The following is an 18,020-nucleotide window of genomic DNA, read 5'->3' on the forward strand; positions in this document are numbered from 1 at the left end:
ATCCGTCCCTAGGATAAACACAGGAGCCCTTAGCAGCACAAGGCATTGAGAGGTCAGCAACAGCTTACCATGGCCAAGGTCGGCAAGCTGTCGGAGTTCGACATGTTGCATCCCTAGAGGTGGAGCTCGTATGTTTTGTGTGTCAAGAACTATCTGAGGGCTAACCAAGTTAGCAAAGATGGCTTAAAGGCTGCAATGCTACTGTGTGTGTGTGGCCAGGCAACGTTCGATACAGCTGAAAACCTAGTCTCTCCAGCTACACTATAGAGTCGGTTGCCTACTCCAATCTCAAGAAAAAGCTCAAGGAACACTTTGAACCAAAGCTCTCCATCATTGCATGGAGACATGCATTTGAGCAAAGGGAGCAGCAACTGGGAGAGTCAGCTGCTGAATTTGTTGCCGCATTACAACAAGCATCCCATCTCTGCAACTTCACAGACCTTGAAGAGAGACTAAGAGACCGTTTGGTATGTGGGTTGAGGAACAGGGACCTTCACCAGAAGCTTTTTGCGAAGGAAACCTTGTCGTTCCAAGATGTCCTGAAGGATATAATGGCCAAAGAAGCTGCCAGGGGAGCCATCAGAGCATTGTGGCCCTCCAAGAACACTCCCAGCCCAGAAGCCATCCACCATGAGGATGCAGAAAGAGCTGATGACCCTGACAGGGACATTGAGATTGATAGGCTGCAGAAACCACCAGAAAGAGGCCAACGGCTATTTGAGAAGGCAGTTCCCTTCACTCAATGTGCAGGCTGTGGAAGCTGACACAGATGCTCAGAGTGCAGGTTCCATACAGCAATGTGCTGGGCATGTGACAAACAAGGCCACATTACCACCATCTGTAAGGGTCACCAGAGGGACCTTGAAAAAGAAGAATTTCTCAGGAAAGGTACAGGGCCCCCGGGGCAGAACAGAGTTGGCTACTGCTCCAGTAGAAGGAGCATTTTTAGAACAGGCGCCCATCACCCCCTTAAAGAAAAGCTTAGGCTTAAGTCAAGCTTCAAGGAATTCCATGCCACATGCAACTGGACATGGGATCAGCTCTGCCCATAATTTCTCAAAAAACTTTTAACTACATTTGCAACTGCAGCGACAAAAGAGTTAACCTCAAGCCGTTGAATTTGCTGTTAACGGATTTCCAAAATTCCTGTATAGCGGTTAAGGGAGAAGCTATGCTCAAGGTTCAATTCAGACAGTTTGAGGGCCCTCTCGATGTTGTGGTAGTTGAAGGCAACCACACAAGCCTCATCGGCTTAGACTGGTTCAATGCCCTGGGCATCCATGTGACTGACATTAACAGAATGCAAGCAGTGGACCTGTCGGCAGTTTGTCAAGAATTTGCTGATGTTTTCAGCCCTAGCTTAGGCAAGTACAAGGGACCTCCAATTGCCCTCCACCTTGATCCAACCATAACCCCAATCAGGATCAAGCCTCGCAGAGTACCTTTTGCCCTCAAACCAAAAATAGATGCAGAGCTGGACAAGCTGGTGCAACAAGGCGTGTTGAAGCCAGTAGATAGCAGTGTGTGGGAGACACCCATAGTTACACCACTTAAAGCCAACAATGAGGTGTGCATATGCATGGATTACAAGTGCACTATAAACAGAGCACTTCAACAATGTGCATATCCAGTGTCTGTAGTCAGCCATATTCTGGCATCTCTACAGGGAGGTCACTTATTCGCCAAATTGGATTTGGCCCAAGCCTACCAGCAACCACCTGTGAAGGATGCCATAGTCACCCACAGGGGAGCTTTCAGGGTAAGACACCTACAATTCAGGGTCAGTGTAGCCCCAGGGCTTTTCCAGAGCATGATGGAGCGCATGCTCAAAAACATTCCAGGTGTGTGTCCCTATTTCGATGACATCCTCATAGCTGGGGAATCAGTAGAAGTTTTGGCAGAACAGCTCAAAGCTGTCCTTCAATGTTTCCATGAAGTGGGGATGAAGCTGAAGAGGGAAAAATGCAAGATAGGAGTAGATTCAACTGAGTTCCTCGGTTTCCGCATAGATGCCAGAGGCATTCACCCAGCAGAATCAAAGCTTAAAGCAATTCAGCAGGCTCCCAGTCCTAAGTCAAAGGGGGAGCTTCAGGCATTCTTAGGGCTACTCAACTTTTATCATGCCTTCCTTCCGTACAAGGCCACAGTGGCAGAGTCATTACACAGGCTCTTGGGCAAAAAGGCACAGTGGCAGTGGATGAGTGTCCATGAGGGAAGCTTCTCGGCAGTTAAATCACTTCTGACATCTAACTCGGTATTGATACTCTTTAACAAAAGGCTGCCTATCAGCATTCCTTGTGATGCATCTCCATACGGGGTAGGAGCCGTGTTGAGCCATATAATGGCTGATGGTAGGCAGGCTCCCATCACTTATTATTCTAGGACTCTGTCTTTGGCAGAACGCAACTACGCCCAAATAGACAGGGAGGCATTGGCACAGTGGCCAGTATCGAGAAATTTCATGACTACCTACACAGCCACCATTTCACAGTCTTCATGGACCACAAGCCACTTCTGGCTTTGTTCACCACGAACAAACAAACAGCTCAGATTCTATCTCCATGGATGCTATCTTTCTGTCAGCTTATAATTAAAGTCTGATTATAAACTGGGCAGGGAAATGGGCCATGCAGATGGCCTTAGCAGACTGCCCCTGCCACACTCAGAGCTAGACCCTGCTCTGGCTGCATGCATCCTGGCTATCCAGGATTTGCCGGAGTCTCCCCTTCATGCTGGGCATGTGGCTGCCAAGACAGCCTCTGACAAGACACTGAGTCGTGTTTTGAACTGGGTGTACACAGGATGGCCGGACATCAGTCTGGGGCCAAACTTCCAAAGTTTTTATAGGAGGAAAGATGAGCTATCAGCTCATAAAGGCTGCATTCTTTGGGGGAGTCGGGTCATAGTCCCGAGCTCCTTGAGGCCCAGAGTGTTAGAGTCTCTACATGAGGGACATCTGGGAATAGTTCAGATGAAGGCACTCACGAGAAGCTACCTGTGGTGGCCGGGGTTGGATAAAGATATTGAGGCTCAAGTACACAGTTGCTACACTTGCCAGCAATCCAGGCCAGAAATGCCTCAAGCTCCTGTCCACCAATGGGAAACCACGCAAGCCCTGTGGTCAAGAATCCACATCGACTTTGCAGGACCATTTCAGGGACAGCTGTTCCTCATTGTGGTGGATAGTCACTCCAAATGGTTAGAGATCACACCCATCCCAACTATGATTACTGCCAGGACCATCCAGGAACTGCACAGGATCTTTGCTACGCACGGGTTACCCGACATGCTAGTCTCAAACAATGGGGCTCAGTTTACCTCTGCAGAATTCCAATCCTTCCTTAAGGCTAACTTGATTAGGCATGCCACTTCGGCCCCTTTCACCTGGCCTCCAATGGCCAAGCAGAACACATGGTCTGGACGACCAAAGAATCCTTAAAGAGGATCATAACCAGCAACTGGCAGCACAGGCTGGCAGACCATTTACTCTGCCAATGCACAACGCCCTGCACTTCCACGGGCAGAAGCCCAGCAGAACGTGGGTGGGGACAGTGCTTAATCACTAAGTTAGATCAGTTGCACCCAGACCAAGTTGCATCAGACTCAGCATGACCAAAACCACCACGAAGTTTGCAAGTTGGTGACCAGGTTTGGGCCCAGAATTATGGTCAAGGGGCACTGTGGGTGGTAGCTGTGGTTGCTAAGGTGTCAGGGCCACTCTCTTATGAGGTGGTCCTGGAAGACAGTCGAGTGCTCCGCCGGCACTGTGCCGGAGGCTAGCAAACCAGTCGCTGGCTCAAGACTCTCACGAAACCCAGACCCAGGGGCAGCACGACAGCGGTTTGACAGAGGAGTCTGCATGCACCAACGAGACTCCCAGCTGAAGAGACGGGGGGTCAGTGGTTGGTGAATTATCCCCACTCACAGAGACTGTACCCACTGAGTGGAATCAGCAGACAGCTCCGATTTCCAACCCAGCTAAAACTTTACCACCATTGGACTTTGGTTTGGGTCTACCAGAACAGACCAGCCAAAGAGACTCTGGGCGACCTTATGCAAATGGGTCTCAGAACACTGGTCCATGCAGCCTGGCAGGTGAGCTGGTAGATTGGGAACACCCAGCGGTTCCACAATGTTCAGAGCAGTCACGAAGACCACCAAAATATTTACCGGACTATGTTCATTACATGAGACTGTGAACCTTCTAGGGGGAAGGGGTATTATGTGGTGGTGTAAAATACTTGGAAACCGTTATTGTTAGTTAAACTACTGTGTCTGTTTAAACTCCAGACTGCTTGTCTCCAGAGTTGTTAATTGCATTTTAAGTGGGAAGACTGTTTTAATTTTATTGGCCGCCGCCTAGTGGTGATCCGTATAAATAGAAGCTTAGTGGCAGTTCACACCCGCTTCTGTGTTAACCTAATAAATGTGTTGCTATTTGTACCAAGCGCCTCACCAATCCCTAAACATAAGAATGACTGTGATAAACATAGGTGTTTTAGCATCAGTCTTTTTAATAATCTAACTAAGAATTTTGTTTCTGTTTGTGCAACAACACACACACACACGCACGAGGGGGAGAAACAACGCTGGACTGCCGGCAGTCCGGCATTTGCGTTTCTCTGTGTGTCAAGCCCCATGGGCCCGACACACAGGAAGGGGGGGAATGCCGGAATGCCACTTCCCTACCAGCCATTCCCGTGGGTCTGACACACACACGCACGCATGAGGGGGAGAAACAACGCTGGACTGCCGCCACCTCTGCCAGCCCTGCAAGCCTCTGCCGCCCCTTCTCTCCGCTGCCTGTTCCGAACGAGCTCGTGTGTGTGTGTGTGTGTGTGTGTGTGTGTGTGTGTCAGACCCGCAGGAATGGCTAGTAAAGGTGGCGGCAGTCCGGCATTTGCGTTTCTTTATGTGTCAAGCCCCGTGGGCCCGACACACAGGAAGGGGGGGAATGCCAGAATGCCGCTTCCCTACCAGCCATTCCCGTGGGTCTGACACACACACGCACGCATGAGGGGGAGAAACAACGCTGGATTGCCGCCACCTCTGCCAGCTCTGCAAGCCTTTGCTGCCCCTTCTCTCCGCTGCCTGGCCTGAACAAAGAGGAGCCGAAGGGAGCAGCTCTGCAAGGCTCTGCCACTCCCTTCTCTCAGCAGCCTGGCCCGAATGAAGGGACGCCCCTTCGTTCGGAACAGGCAGCGGAGAAGAGGGGCGGCAGAGGCTTGCAGGGCTGGCAGAGGTGGCGGCAGTCCAGCGTTGTTTCTCCCCCTCATGTGTGTGTGTGTGTGTGTGTGTTTGTGTCAGACCCGCAGGAATGGCTAGTAAAGGTGGCGGCAGTCCGGCATTTGCGTTTCTCTGTGTGTCAAGCCCCGTGGGCCTGACACACAAGGGGGGGAATGCCGGAATGCCGCTTCCCTACCAGCCATTCCCGTGGGTCTGACACACACACGCACGCACGAGGGGGAGAAACAACGCTGGACTGCCGCCACCTCTACCAGCTCTGCAAGGCTCTGCCGCTCCCTTCTCTCAGCAGCCTGGCCCGAACGAAGGGACAGTTCTTTTTTTTTTGTTCACTGGAGTATAAGCCGAAGTGGATTTTTTCAGCCCAAAAAGTGGGCTGAAAAATTCGGCTTATACTCAAGTATATACGGTAATTTGTATGAAAGAAACATGATGTCTTGATAATCAAAAAACATTTACGTCATACCAACAATTCGTTAGCCAGCTTCAAAATCGTTTAGAAAGGTTGGAGAAATGAAACAATATTGTGTAAAATGTCTTCACCATTAAGAAACAGTTGCTGCATCTTTCTTGCTATTAAAGTCTTGGTCCTTGAAAAATATTGGCCTTTTTCATCAAGATGATTCAAATTCCTTCTTGGTTTGCCTCTACTAAAGAAAAGAAGAAATAGAGGACACATTCCAGTATCTGAGGGGCTGCCACAAGGCAGAGGGGGCCAGGTTGTTCATCAGAGCACCAAAGGGAAGGACAAGAAACAATGGTTGGAAACTGATCAAAGAGATAAGCAACCTGGAATTAAGGAAAAACTTCCTGACAGTGAGGACAATCAATCAGTGGAACAGCTTGCCTTCAGAAATCATGGGCGCTCCATTACTGGAGATTTTTAAGAAGAGACTAGACATTCACCTGTCGGAGACAATATAGCTTCTCCTACTTGAGCAGGGGGCTGGACTAGAAGACCTCCAAGGTCCCTTCCAGCTTCTATTCTATTCTATTCTATTCTATTCTATTCTATTCTATTCTATTCTATTCTATTCTATTCTATTCTATTCTATTCTATTCTATTCTATTCTATTCTATTCTATTCTATTCTATTCTATTCTCCCTCCTAATGACTGTCCTCTTCACAGTTAAACATACCAATGGCAATTGTGTATGGGTGAACAAGAGTGAAGTAGAATTTCCTCCTTGGCTGAAATGTGTAGCAAACGGTGTTTATGTAGCAAAGTAAATGAAGAAAACAAAAGATCTCATTTCCACAATTATTTTCTTGTTTCATTTATTAAATAATCCTGTTTAACCTAAAGTTAAGGAGATGGAGGCAATACTTCTCTTTCAACTCTCATATATAAAGAGGCACAAGAAAAATTGTCAGAACACTCAAAGAAACAAAGTTAGCAAGCATTAATTATATTAATATTTCACCAATTTTGCCCTTAAGATTGGAGAAAAGACTTTCTGCTTTTCAAAATACTTCTGATTACTGGAACAACAAGAAAAGGTTGGAAAACTCCAAATTATATTCTGATTACATAATTGGGCTTTGTGCAAAACAGATGACTACAAAAATTAATTTTATTACATATAAAAAGGAAAGATATATGATAGATATTTTTGATTTAATCTCCCACAATTTTTGGTTTATTTATTTATTTCACAAACCCACCTGCAAGTTTATGATTTACATGACAGAAATATATATGAGGCCAATTATGTAGTATTATAGAGTCTGCAAGATAAGAAAGAAGTAATTGATAGGGATGATATTAAGCAAATATTTTACTAATTTATACCAAACAGCTGCTAGCTCTATTTCTGTGTCAGCCATTTTATTTGACATTGTAGCATAGTCCTGAAATCCCCTACACTAAATGCACATATAACTATTATATTGCCAGTCGAGTCATCCAGATGATTGAAGTTCAGCATACCTCTATGCAGAAAGCATTTAATAGTATATCTTTTTGGTATCTCATTTCTAAGGAATCTACAATTAGTGATGGACTGATATGGACGTAACTGACCATGCAAATGAAGTTCAGTACCATTAGATTGGGTTGCGTTCAAGTTTATCATTAGTTGGTTCCTGGATCCAGCTTGATTCTGAATGCTCAGGTAAATGTCTCTGAAGCTGAAGCTGATGCACCAAATATAAATTTTCCTGAAAAATGCTACTTGGGTCATACTAGTACATATTCCCACTACATGAAATGAATACATATTTTAATGAAGAGTATCTAGAAACTATAATGAGTTCTAAATGCATTGGACAGGGAAAAGAGGTAGGCAGCATGTGCTGTCTGATTAATATGTTTACATGGTAAACAGATAAACTGTTTTTTTCAGAGTTCATGCAGCCAAGTTCTGAAGTGAGTTGACACTGACATGTACATGTATTAGTTCAGATTAAAAACTTACTTGGATTCGAGCAAACATAGCTTCCCTTTTCACACATTTTTTATCTGAATCCGTGGAGTCTAGAGAAAAGAATGCTGTGTGCATCACCTATATCCTTGCCTCTTTTAGCACTAAATATTTCAGGTGCCAACCTGAAATAGATTGTTTAAGAAACTGCATTGGATGCTAATGTGCAACTTGGTGTCTTGTTCATCACTATAAAGCTCTGAAATGCTTGTAACCAGAATCCAAGAACTTCAGCCTATCTACTTTTCTAAAGTTCTTCCTCTAGGTTCTAATATCCCCAGATGTGGGGCTGGGTGTCCTCCTGCTCATCTTATTGGGCTTCCAAAACTTAGCAAAAGAAGAACAATCCAAACATTGTGTGTTTTTTTCCAAAATAATTTGGATGGCTGTTTTCTTTTAAAAAAAAAAAACAAAAAACATCCACCTACTACTGTACCATTACTATTAGTGTTTGTGATGATATATTGAGCTACTTTTAAACAAGTGTTTCAGTGTCTTAAGATTTCTGGAATTATTTCAATTGTTAATGTATAGTTTTATTATTACTGGCTTTTACCTTAACCTTTTTTATTTTCAGGAGAGAGAAAAAGGTAAAGGTAAAGGTTCCCCCACACATGCGTGCTAGTCATTTCCAACTCTAGGGGCCAGTGCTCATCTCTGTTTCAAAGCCAAAGAGCCAGCGCTTGTCTGAGGACGTCTCCGTGGTCATGTGGCTGGCATGACTAGACGCCAAAGGCGCACGGAACGCTGTTACCTTCCCACCGTAGTGGTCCCTATTTTTCTACTTGCATTTTTATGTGCTTTCGAACTGCTAGGTTGGCAGAAGCTGGGACAAGTAACAGGTGCTCACTCTGTTATGCGGCACTCGGGATTCGACCCGCCAAACTGCCGACCTTCTGATCGACAAGCTCAGCGTCCTAACCCCCAGAGCCACCGTGTCCCTTTTCAGGAGAGATAGAATATAATAAATGGATCGAGTCACTTCTATGAATGGCAATTTGCAAAGCAGACTCAAAAAGGGTAATCAATAGCTTTTGAGCTGCACAAAATATTTAGTTGCAAAATGTACAGCCAGTCAAGTCCCTATCCATTTCCTGGCCAGCAAGAAACTGACTTAAACTATTTAAAAAACTACTTATTTTATTTATCCCCAAGCCTCATTTTTAAAGCATTGATAATGTATACCTTATTCACATATTTCTGGGGACAAGGACAAGATTTCTGTACATTGCACAAATGGAAAGAAAGGAACTTATCTTAAATCAGAAATAAACAATCAGGTGATCTGTAAGCATCATCATTTTTTTTTAAAAAAAGCATATTACTTTTATTTTAAAAATTTAATGAGAAGCTTGCATGTTGCAAAGCAGAGTTAGCAATCTGCACAGTCCCTATAGGTGTTCCAAGAAAATAACTGTATTGTTTACCAGCATATATACTTGCTAAGACGACCAGCAACATAAAGAAAGGGAACAAATGTTGACATCCACAGTGAATGAGCATTTTAGTACTTCCTAAAGACCATCACTTTGTGCTTCTAAATATCTAACATCCAAAAAGATTATTTACCTCCATACTAAAGCAATCCTGTGTTTGCTAAACTGACCTGGTCAATTTGGAACTCCTAACAGCTGTATCAGCAGTTCAGATAACTTCTTGTGCCTTAGTCATACATTTGCTTTCTTTAAGTGCATTTCTGTTCACTTCTCTTTGTACATATTTGGTACACGACAATTGGGACACAATTAACAAAAGTGCATCCCATTCCATTGTAATAAAGTTTATCTTTAAATGCTATTGATTTATTAATGTAGAAATGTAATTTTGTATCCCTCCATTTTGCTTCCTGCCTAATGTAAATATCCTCTGAAAGGAAATGTTCCACTGAAATAAACTGATGCAGAGAAAATGGGGTCACCAAGGAAAGGACACTCAGTTGTGCTTACTGAGCCCTGATAAACCATGCATTTCTTTATATGCAAATCATTTAGGTTTGGTAGCCACCTGACCTCATCTTTTCACCTTAATTTACTTCCCAGATCAATATGTGAATGTCTTAATTAAAGAGCAGATAGTTCACAGAAAAAAGGCTGCTGTTTTAAAAGAAATAGCCATTCCCCATGCATGATGCTTCTCTTTAGCTCCCCTGGGCCCCCATAATTCATCTCCTCTGTTTATTTTACCTACATCAAAATCAAATCTACCATCAAAGATATTTCCATCCTTTCTGCTTCTACAGAACCATAGCCAAATGAGAGAATGACTGTGCATTCTCTGTTTTATCCATTCCTGCTACATCTCAACAACTTTTCTTTTCTAAAGCATTCTCTAAATATATCTTGCAGTATATACTTCCAGCTGCCACTACAATGGCCTTGTTTCCCCAGTCCAGGAAAATTCAGAATTGTTATAAATTTAGTATTTCATCTTTGTCTTGTCTTGACTTATAATGGCATCCTGCAAGCTTTGAAGAGATCTCTTGATGGGACAAGGCATTTTTCCACCTGAGAAACTGGACCATCTGCAGCTTCATTCTCTTCCTGATTGCAAGGGTAAAAGAGATGGCAACCATATTCACTCCCAAGTACTTAATGATTGCTCCTGTTGAAACAATTGCAGCTCAGTGATGAATACACATTGCCATGAATTTAGCAACCAGCCAATCAGTTCAGTGTATTAGATACAATGACAGCCCAGTTTCTAGAACATTTCCAGAAATATTGATTTACAACAAATCTACTAATTTGTGATCATTTTTGTAACCTATTTTCATGAAAAAATATGCATGTATGAAAATACAATATATATTTTAAAAATCAGTACGAATATTACAAGAGATTCTTTTTAACCAACTTTTACAAAACAAGGTCAAATTGTAGTTAATAAAATGAGAAATCCTGAAAATGCAAATATGACATTGTCATTTATCCCTCCTTATAATACTGCTGTTTCCTTTGGGGATATATGATCCCTTAGCAGCAATCAGGACCAGAGGACAAAGAACCTTTTAGGATCAAACGAAACAGAGGGTTACATAGGTGTACTTGAGCAAAATTCCACTAAGATAGGATGCCCTCTTATCACCTTTATGCCCACCTTCTAGAATGCTAGAAATGACAAATAACATTGACTGGATGCTGTTGACATCATTTTCCTGATCATATACCGATATCTTATTTTCATTTCTTGAAGCTCCTCTGTCAAATTTGGAAAACCAGCATGCAATTGATAAGGAACTTTAATCAAGTCCTGTCCAACTCTATTATTATTATTATTATTATTATTATTATTATTATTATTATTATTATTATTATTATTATTATTATTATTATTATTGTCATAGTCATCATCATCATCACTGATGTTGTTTTTGCCTCCCAGATTATCATTCAACCTTTTAATTTAGATTTTGTATTCATATTTAAACTACAGCATAACATTTGGAAATGCTACTTCAAATGTTTGAAAAAATGAGTTGCCCATTAGGAAGACTAATGGCAGAGCTCATGGAAAGTGTTGATTTGTTCTTTGGTTGTTAGGATTTTTACTTCAGCTGCCTACATATTGCTATTATTGTTACTGTCCTATGGTGTTGTTAACCACCCAGAATTACGGATCTCAGATGGGAAGACATATAAATTGAAATAAATAAACATATCATATATTGGATAAATATAAACCACATAATAGAGGCCTGGATGAGAAACAGTCAAGAAGGTGATTATCACTTTTTATTATATTTGGTTTTAATTTGAAAACATAAGTAACTAGGCTTCCAGAATCTAGAGGACTCCCCCCCCCGCCTTAAATAGAGAGAGAGGATGGAGGGAAGGAGGAGAGAAAGAACATTCACCTATAGCAATTTGGGATTTACATTCTTAATGTAGCTCTTAGCTATAACATTAAAAATCAGTTATCACCAAAGATGCCATTTACTTCGTTTATTCCAACAGCTCAGAGAAAATAAAATCCTAATTTTAATCTATTTAGAATCCCTCTGGAACACTAATGCAGTTCTGTATCATTTTTTTCTATTTTTTCTCTGTGTTTCATACTAAACAGGGTTATTTTTAAGAAGCATCTCTTGTTATCTTAAAGTTATCTTAAATCCTAATTTTAATCTATTTAGAATCCCTCTGGAACACTAATCCAGTTCTGTATCATTTTTTTCCATTTTTTCTCTGTGTTTCATACTAAACAGGGTTATTTTTAAGAAGCACCTCTTGTTATCTTAAAGTATAAAACAGTAATAATAAATACTGTTTAAAAGGGCAACACGTTTGACTGAATCACAGCACTGGTCTTTTACATTTTATTATTCTTCAGTGTTTCCTTCTGCTTTGTAATTCACTTCCAATTACTTACACTATTTTAAAAATGGGAAGACTTGCTATAATATGAAGCAGCATGGTCAATGTCCTTTTAACATCTGGAAATGCTGCCAGAATAGAACCGGTAAAGCAGGCATTTCTCTGAAGTGTTTGGGAAAAATTAGCAGCACTTTTGTTTATAGATTAAGAATATTTATTTATTTATTTATATTTATTTATATATTTATGTATTTGTTTATTTATATTTTATCACCTCTTCCTCGTATTAAAAAATTAAAAATAACCAGGCTTGAATCGCTTAAGTTGCAAATTCACAATTTGCCATTGTGCAATGCCATCAGCAAGTATTGAGGGCCCAGTGGCGTAGCGTGGGTTGTCAGCACCCGGGGCAATTTGCGCCCCCTAACCCGGTGACGTCATGGCACCGCCGAAAAGACGCGCCCCGCAGCGGCGTAGACTTTCCAAGAAGAGTCGCGCGTATGCGGGATGCTTCCGGGTCCCTCTCGAGGGCGGCTGGGCGGGGCTCCAACCTGCAAGAGCCGCTGCATTCAAGCTCGCACGTGAGCCCCGCTAAATAAAGCCACGCATGCGCACGAAGCTAGGCCAGCCGGCCGGCGGGTCCGTCTTCGCTCGGCCAAGCCTGCCGGGGCGCCTGCGGGGCGGTTGCGGTTGGCCTGAGCCTGGGCGGAGAGTTGGGCGCTTCTATTTATTTTATTCAGTTTATGTGGCCGCCCATCTCACCTGCCGGACTCGTTTCGCTTTGCAAGAAAGAGCAGCTCGAGAGCGGAGCCAAGCCGACTCTGTGCAGCCCTTGGGGCTCCCTGAGCAGCTCAGTGCGAGCGCGCCCCCCCAGATGTTGCGCCCGGTGCGGCCCGCCCCCCCTGCACCCCCCACGCTACGCCACTGTGAGGGCCCAATTGGCAAAAGAAACCTCAAAACCCCATTGGTAGGAAAGAGGCCTTCATCCTGCAGTGGAGAGACAATGGCTAGAATGATGAATTCGCCATAGAAGTTAAGAGGTTATGAAGGTGTTAGATCTAAAAAAAAAAGGTAGCAGAACTGTACTTCCTGGCTTTGCCCAGATTTATCATGACCCTCTTACTTCTCTTCTCCCAACATTTTCTTCTGAAGAGGGAGAAAATCTGATGGGTATGTATGTGTGGGGTGTGTGTGTGTGTGTGTGTGTGTGTGTGTGTGTGTGTGCATGACTGTAGTGGATTAAAATGTGATGGAGAATTTGTGTCACTTTAGTAGAACTGTCTTGTGCAAAGATACATTTCTGCTTATGCAAGGCAGCTTTGGAAATTAAATTTAAATAAGGTATAGTTAATAACAGGATAAATATCACAGACAATTTTGTAGGCAGCCCCAGAAATATGAAACAACCATATTAATATTCATTCCTCACCCTCCATTTTGGGGGGGGGAAATCTACAAGTAGGTACTGAATTATTTAAGCTGCAGTTATGAAGAGGGGGAAAAATCAAGTCTAATTAATAGGGCTTTGGTTATATGAGTGAATTGAGGAGAGCACTTGCAGTCCTTTCTGCTCTTTTGCTAAACTGTTTCTCTTGGCATGTTTATCAAGATTTATTTATGTTCCATACAGCAAGAAAATAAACACTCTTACACTTTGTATTCTTTCCAAAATGTACTGTAGAAGGACTCCCAAGCTCTTGTACAACAGCATCAAGTATCAAGTGGAACCAGTAAGACAACTGTGCACTACTGTATTTCACACCTTTCCAGATCCTATTTCCTGATATTAAAATGATACCATGACTCATCCCCTCGTGAAAAAAAAATGCTCAAGAAGATGAGTTTGAAAATAGCTGTATGGCTGTACTTTCTACTGACTTTTGGTTGCTACTGCAAAACAAAACAAGATAAAGTACAGTTTGTTATAGATTACAAAAAAGCTGAAGCCATTATGCACAACAGTAAGGACATTTAAAATTACTAGCATTATAAACAAGCCAATATGAAAAGTGGGATGATGCTGTCATTACAAATAAGCTCTTTAGTACTATACTGTCATGGCGGTCATGTATGAATGCACCACTGATCAATCTAATCAAGTTATTATATTGATCTGTCCTTTGTAAGAGCTGGTTTCAAGATCCACACAGAAAGCCCATCTGCATATCCCACTATTATGAAATCACCTTTGGAAAAAAAAATATGACAGAGGTTCTATTCTTTGGCTGCTTCCAAGTTCTAAAACTCCTTTTGGAGATCAGGCTAAGTTATCTTTCCATTGACAAGCAAGAGTGTTTCTGGTGTAGAAACTGACTTGTGGGTTTTAATCTGTCTAGTGCTTTTATTTAATTAATCTAGCAAATGCTGTTAGGCATTAGATTAATTTGAAATAGATCACTTTTAAATTTTACTTATGTTTTTTTAGTTATATTTTTTATTATTTTGCCTGTATTTTATTCTAAGTTGCTTAAATATGTTTTTTTTAAAAAAATGGGAAGGCATGTTATAAATGTAGCAAGCATTTAATTTTTTTAAATATCTTTTTTGACAGCATCAGTATTGTTATGCTGAATCTCTAAGAGTTTTCTGTAAAATAGCTCATACACCATAATAAAAAGAACTGAATTGATAGAAAGAAAAAAATAATAATTAACAAGATAAGGTGCTGTTCATGCCCAACATGCTAGGAGTTCTCACTTGTCTTAATGTAGTCCCATTATGATCATTTTAAAGCGACAGAAGTCTGGATGAATATCTAGAAGAAAAACTTACCTCTTCCCACTGATGGATATATCTTATTAATCTTGAAAGTCGTAACAAACGTAGCAGACTCAGGATTTTTGTGAACCTCACAATGCGAAGTGCTCTAGCTGTCTTATAGACTTCTGAATCCATTCCTTTCTCTACAATAAGAAAGATATAATCCACTGGTATGGATGAGATGAAGTCAACCACAAACCAGCTCTTTAAATAATTCATCTTGATTATTTTGGGATCTAGTATTATTTCAGAGCTATCCTCATTAACTGTGCCGGTTCTAAAGTTCATAATCAAGTCCAGCAGAAACACAGTATCCGACGCTACGTTGAAAATAATCCATGGTGTGGTTGTCTGTTCTGTGAAGAATGTGATACCAACAGGTATTATTACAAGATTTCCAACCATCATGATAAGCATGATTAAGTCCCAGTAAAACCTAAGAGAAATAGAGAATGCAATTGTTAAGCAAAGCAACCTGTAAATGGCCATTTATTCTTTTCTGTGCATATATGATTTGTGGACAGTGCTATAAAATTGGAAGAAACAACACTGCATTCAAGATTTTTTTCATCAAATATACAAAACAGAAATTGAAACCTTCCCTTCACAGTTATTCATCCGCCTATGATTGCAAGTCACATCTTCAAAATAACCTTTTTTCCCCCACAGAGGTTTGATGGTACATTTTGCTGAGAGTCAATTTTCTTTGGTATCTTCAACAGAAACATTTCCTGTTTATGTTAGGGAAAACATAAAATTGTTTGGAACTAAACCTTTAGAAGTATTTTTTTCACTGTAGTTACACTGAAAGCATTGATAAGTGCAAGAAAAGATTTTGCTAAAAAAAAGAAAGAAAAAGAAAAATCAGAATGCCTAAACCTTCAGAAGCAAAATAAAGGCTTCAGATAGCGATCAGGAACATTAGTATTAAGATAGTAAGCTATGAGACGAGCATTATATTTTTACTTCCGGTAAAAAGATGGCTGTCAGAACCCGATATTTCTATGGGCATGGGATTTCTTACTCTTTTTGGGTTCTGCCATTCTCCTGGGGGGGAGGGGGATGCTTGGGGTGCTGATGTGTATTTCCTTTGCTTTGTTCCTTGCTCTATCGTCTTTGATGTTTCTCTATCGGAGTGAGAATGGAATGTGCCTCCGGCCATCTGCCTTATCTGCAGCTGCAGAAGAAATGGCGCAGAGACCTAACAGCCTTGGAAGCTGTGTCTTACCACTCCATTCCCACAGGACTTTTACACCTGTGGATTGGCCTGTTTGAACTGTCCGGATGGACAGTTGGGGTGGGGTTATTTTGGACTCTTTTGACTATTTGATTCGCGTGGGAAACCCTCAGATCCTGCCTTCTATTCCTGCTGTCAACATCTCCCAATAAAGTTCCTTTTGAAATGATGCTGTTTAAAGAGTTCTGCTTCCTTGGGAGGACTGATTGAGGCAGGTCCTTACAACTGGCCAATTGACAACATACCCAGGAAACAATTCCCTAAGGGGTTTTTCCCTGGAATGTAGCTTCTTCAACTATCAAGAGAAGGAACCGGCATTCCTTTAATTTAACTCTCCCAGGTTAGGGAAAGTCCTAGAATTATTCCTCAAGATCTTCCAATAAAGCAAAGATCTGCAAGTAGCTTCAGGAGCATCTGCTTTGAAGAAGCTTGTATGCCAAAGAAGCAGCCATTTGAGAATTTATTTTTCAAATGAACAGTAAGTTGTGCCTTTCATTTCTTAACCATTTTAAGGACTATCAATATTTAATTAAGCTAAAAGATGTTTTCTTTAGCTACAGCCTGTTATTCCTTTTTGAAGATCTGCACCATTTGGGGGAGTTTCTTCTTGTTAATCAACAAGGAAGAAGACTGCTAAGGCAAGTTAAAATAAGGAAGTGTGGAATATCTTTTTTTAAAAAAAATGATGGAAAAATATAACAGCAGAAAGTTGTGGTTCTAGTTTATTATTTTTAGTGATTTGTAGCTTGGTCTGCTTCACTGTGGGTGACTAAAACTTTCTGATTTTTATGATACCTGATTGGACAGCAATTTTTAAGTGACTTACAAAAAAGCTACTTTTGGACTGTAGAGGGACTTAAGAAGATGGAGGAGATACATTAGAGATGTATTTGAAAAATCTTTAAATAAAATCCATCAATTTATAGAAGAGCTATGCTCCAAGGGCATTAAAAAAACTACTCAAAGTATTTCAGAGATGCAAATATTTGTAAAAAGTTACCAAAACACTGAGACAATTTCATAGGTAGCTGACAATGCAAAGGAGTCAACTGTAATTTTGGAATATAAACCTGACACCAATTTTTATTTTGATGGTTTAAATAGAAGCCTCCCAACAGCATTGTAAGAAGAGCTTCAAGAAAATTTGTAACTTTAAAAAGGACAAGTAGGGACGTTTTCCTCATGGATATTAACAAGGAAGAGAAATCTTTGAGAGAAAGAGAAACTATTTGACAAATATTCCAAAGAAGAATTCAGTGAAGTCAGGCTGGAAGGAGTGACTTATACGTAATGAGTCAATTGAAATTAGGATGGATTTTCATCTGTTTCACATTTGTAATTGAAAGAAAGTCTTAATCTTAAACTAAAGTTTGAAAAAAAAATCTTTACGTATAATGCTTAAATAATTCCTAAAGTTTGTAAAATATTATTGAAAGTATATTTGAAAATATCTATGTTAAGAGAAAGTTAAAGAAAAAGATGTATTAAAGAAAAATCCAGAGTTTTAAAAAGGATGTATACAAGAAGAAAAAAATATATTCTACGATGGTAACTTAGAGGAAGTGATCTAAATTTAATGAGTTAGAGCTAGTTGGAATTTTATTGCTCTGAAAGTAAACTTTAAAGTATGCATGCTAAAACAAACTTAAAGATTTATTAGAATGTTTTAATTTTAGATATGTTTTTAAAGAAAAGCTTACTGTTTTAAAATGGATGGGAAAAAAGTATTTTTCCCTTTAAGGTTAAAGAATCTGAAAGAATACAGTGAATTTTGTTAATATAAATGGTGATAATTTATAAAGATTATTAATTTGGCTGCATTAACAGAGGGATACAATCAAGATCATGTGAAGCATTAATGCCACTTTACAATGCCTTGGTAAGGCCACACTTGGAATACTGCATCCAGTTTTGGTCACCACGATGTGAAAAAGATGTTGAGACTCTAGAAAGAGAACACAGAAGAGCAACAAAGATGATTAGGGGACTGGAGGCTAAAAGGTATAAGGAGTGGTTGCTGGAATTGGGTATGTCTAGTTTAATGA

At 40.8% G+C, this 18,020-nt stretch overlaps 1 protein-coding gene across 1 annotated transcript in view; it reads right to left on the reverse strand.

Moving 5' to 3' along the window:
- HCN1 (hyperpolarization activated cyclic nucleotide gated potassium channel 1) overlaps positions 1-18,020 on the reverse strand; it is a gene marked incomplete at both ends in the record, with an annotated part of 171,775 nt that overhangs the window by 117,807 nt on the left and 35,948 nt on the right. The window contains one exon of the mRNA XM_081320220.1: positions 14,751-15,174. Coding sequence (XP_081176346.1) covers positions 14,751-15,174 — 424 coding nt within the window. The remainder of the gene's footprint in view (positions 1-14,750; positions 15,175-18,020) is intronic.

This window comes from Vipera berus (genome assembly GCF_964194415.1).
Source record: "Vipera berus genome assembly, chromosome: 2".
Taxonomy (NCBI): domain Eukaryota; kingdom Metazoa; phylum Chordata; class Lepidosauria; order Squamata; family Viperidae; genus Vipera; species Vipera berus.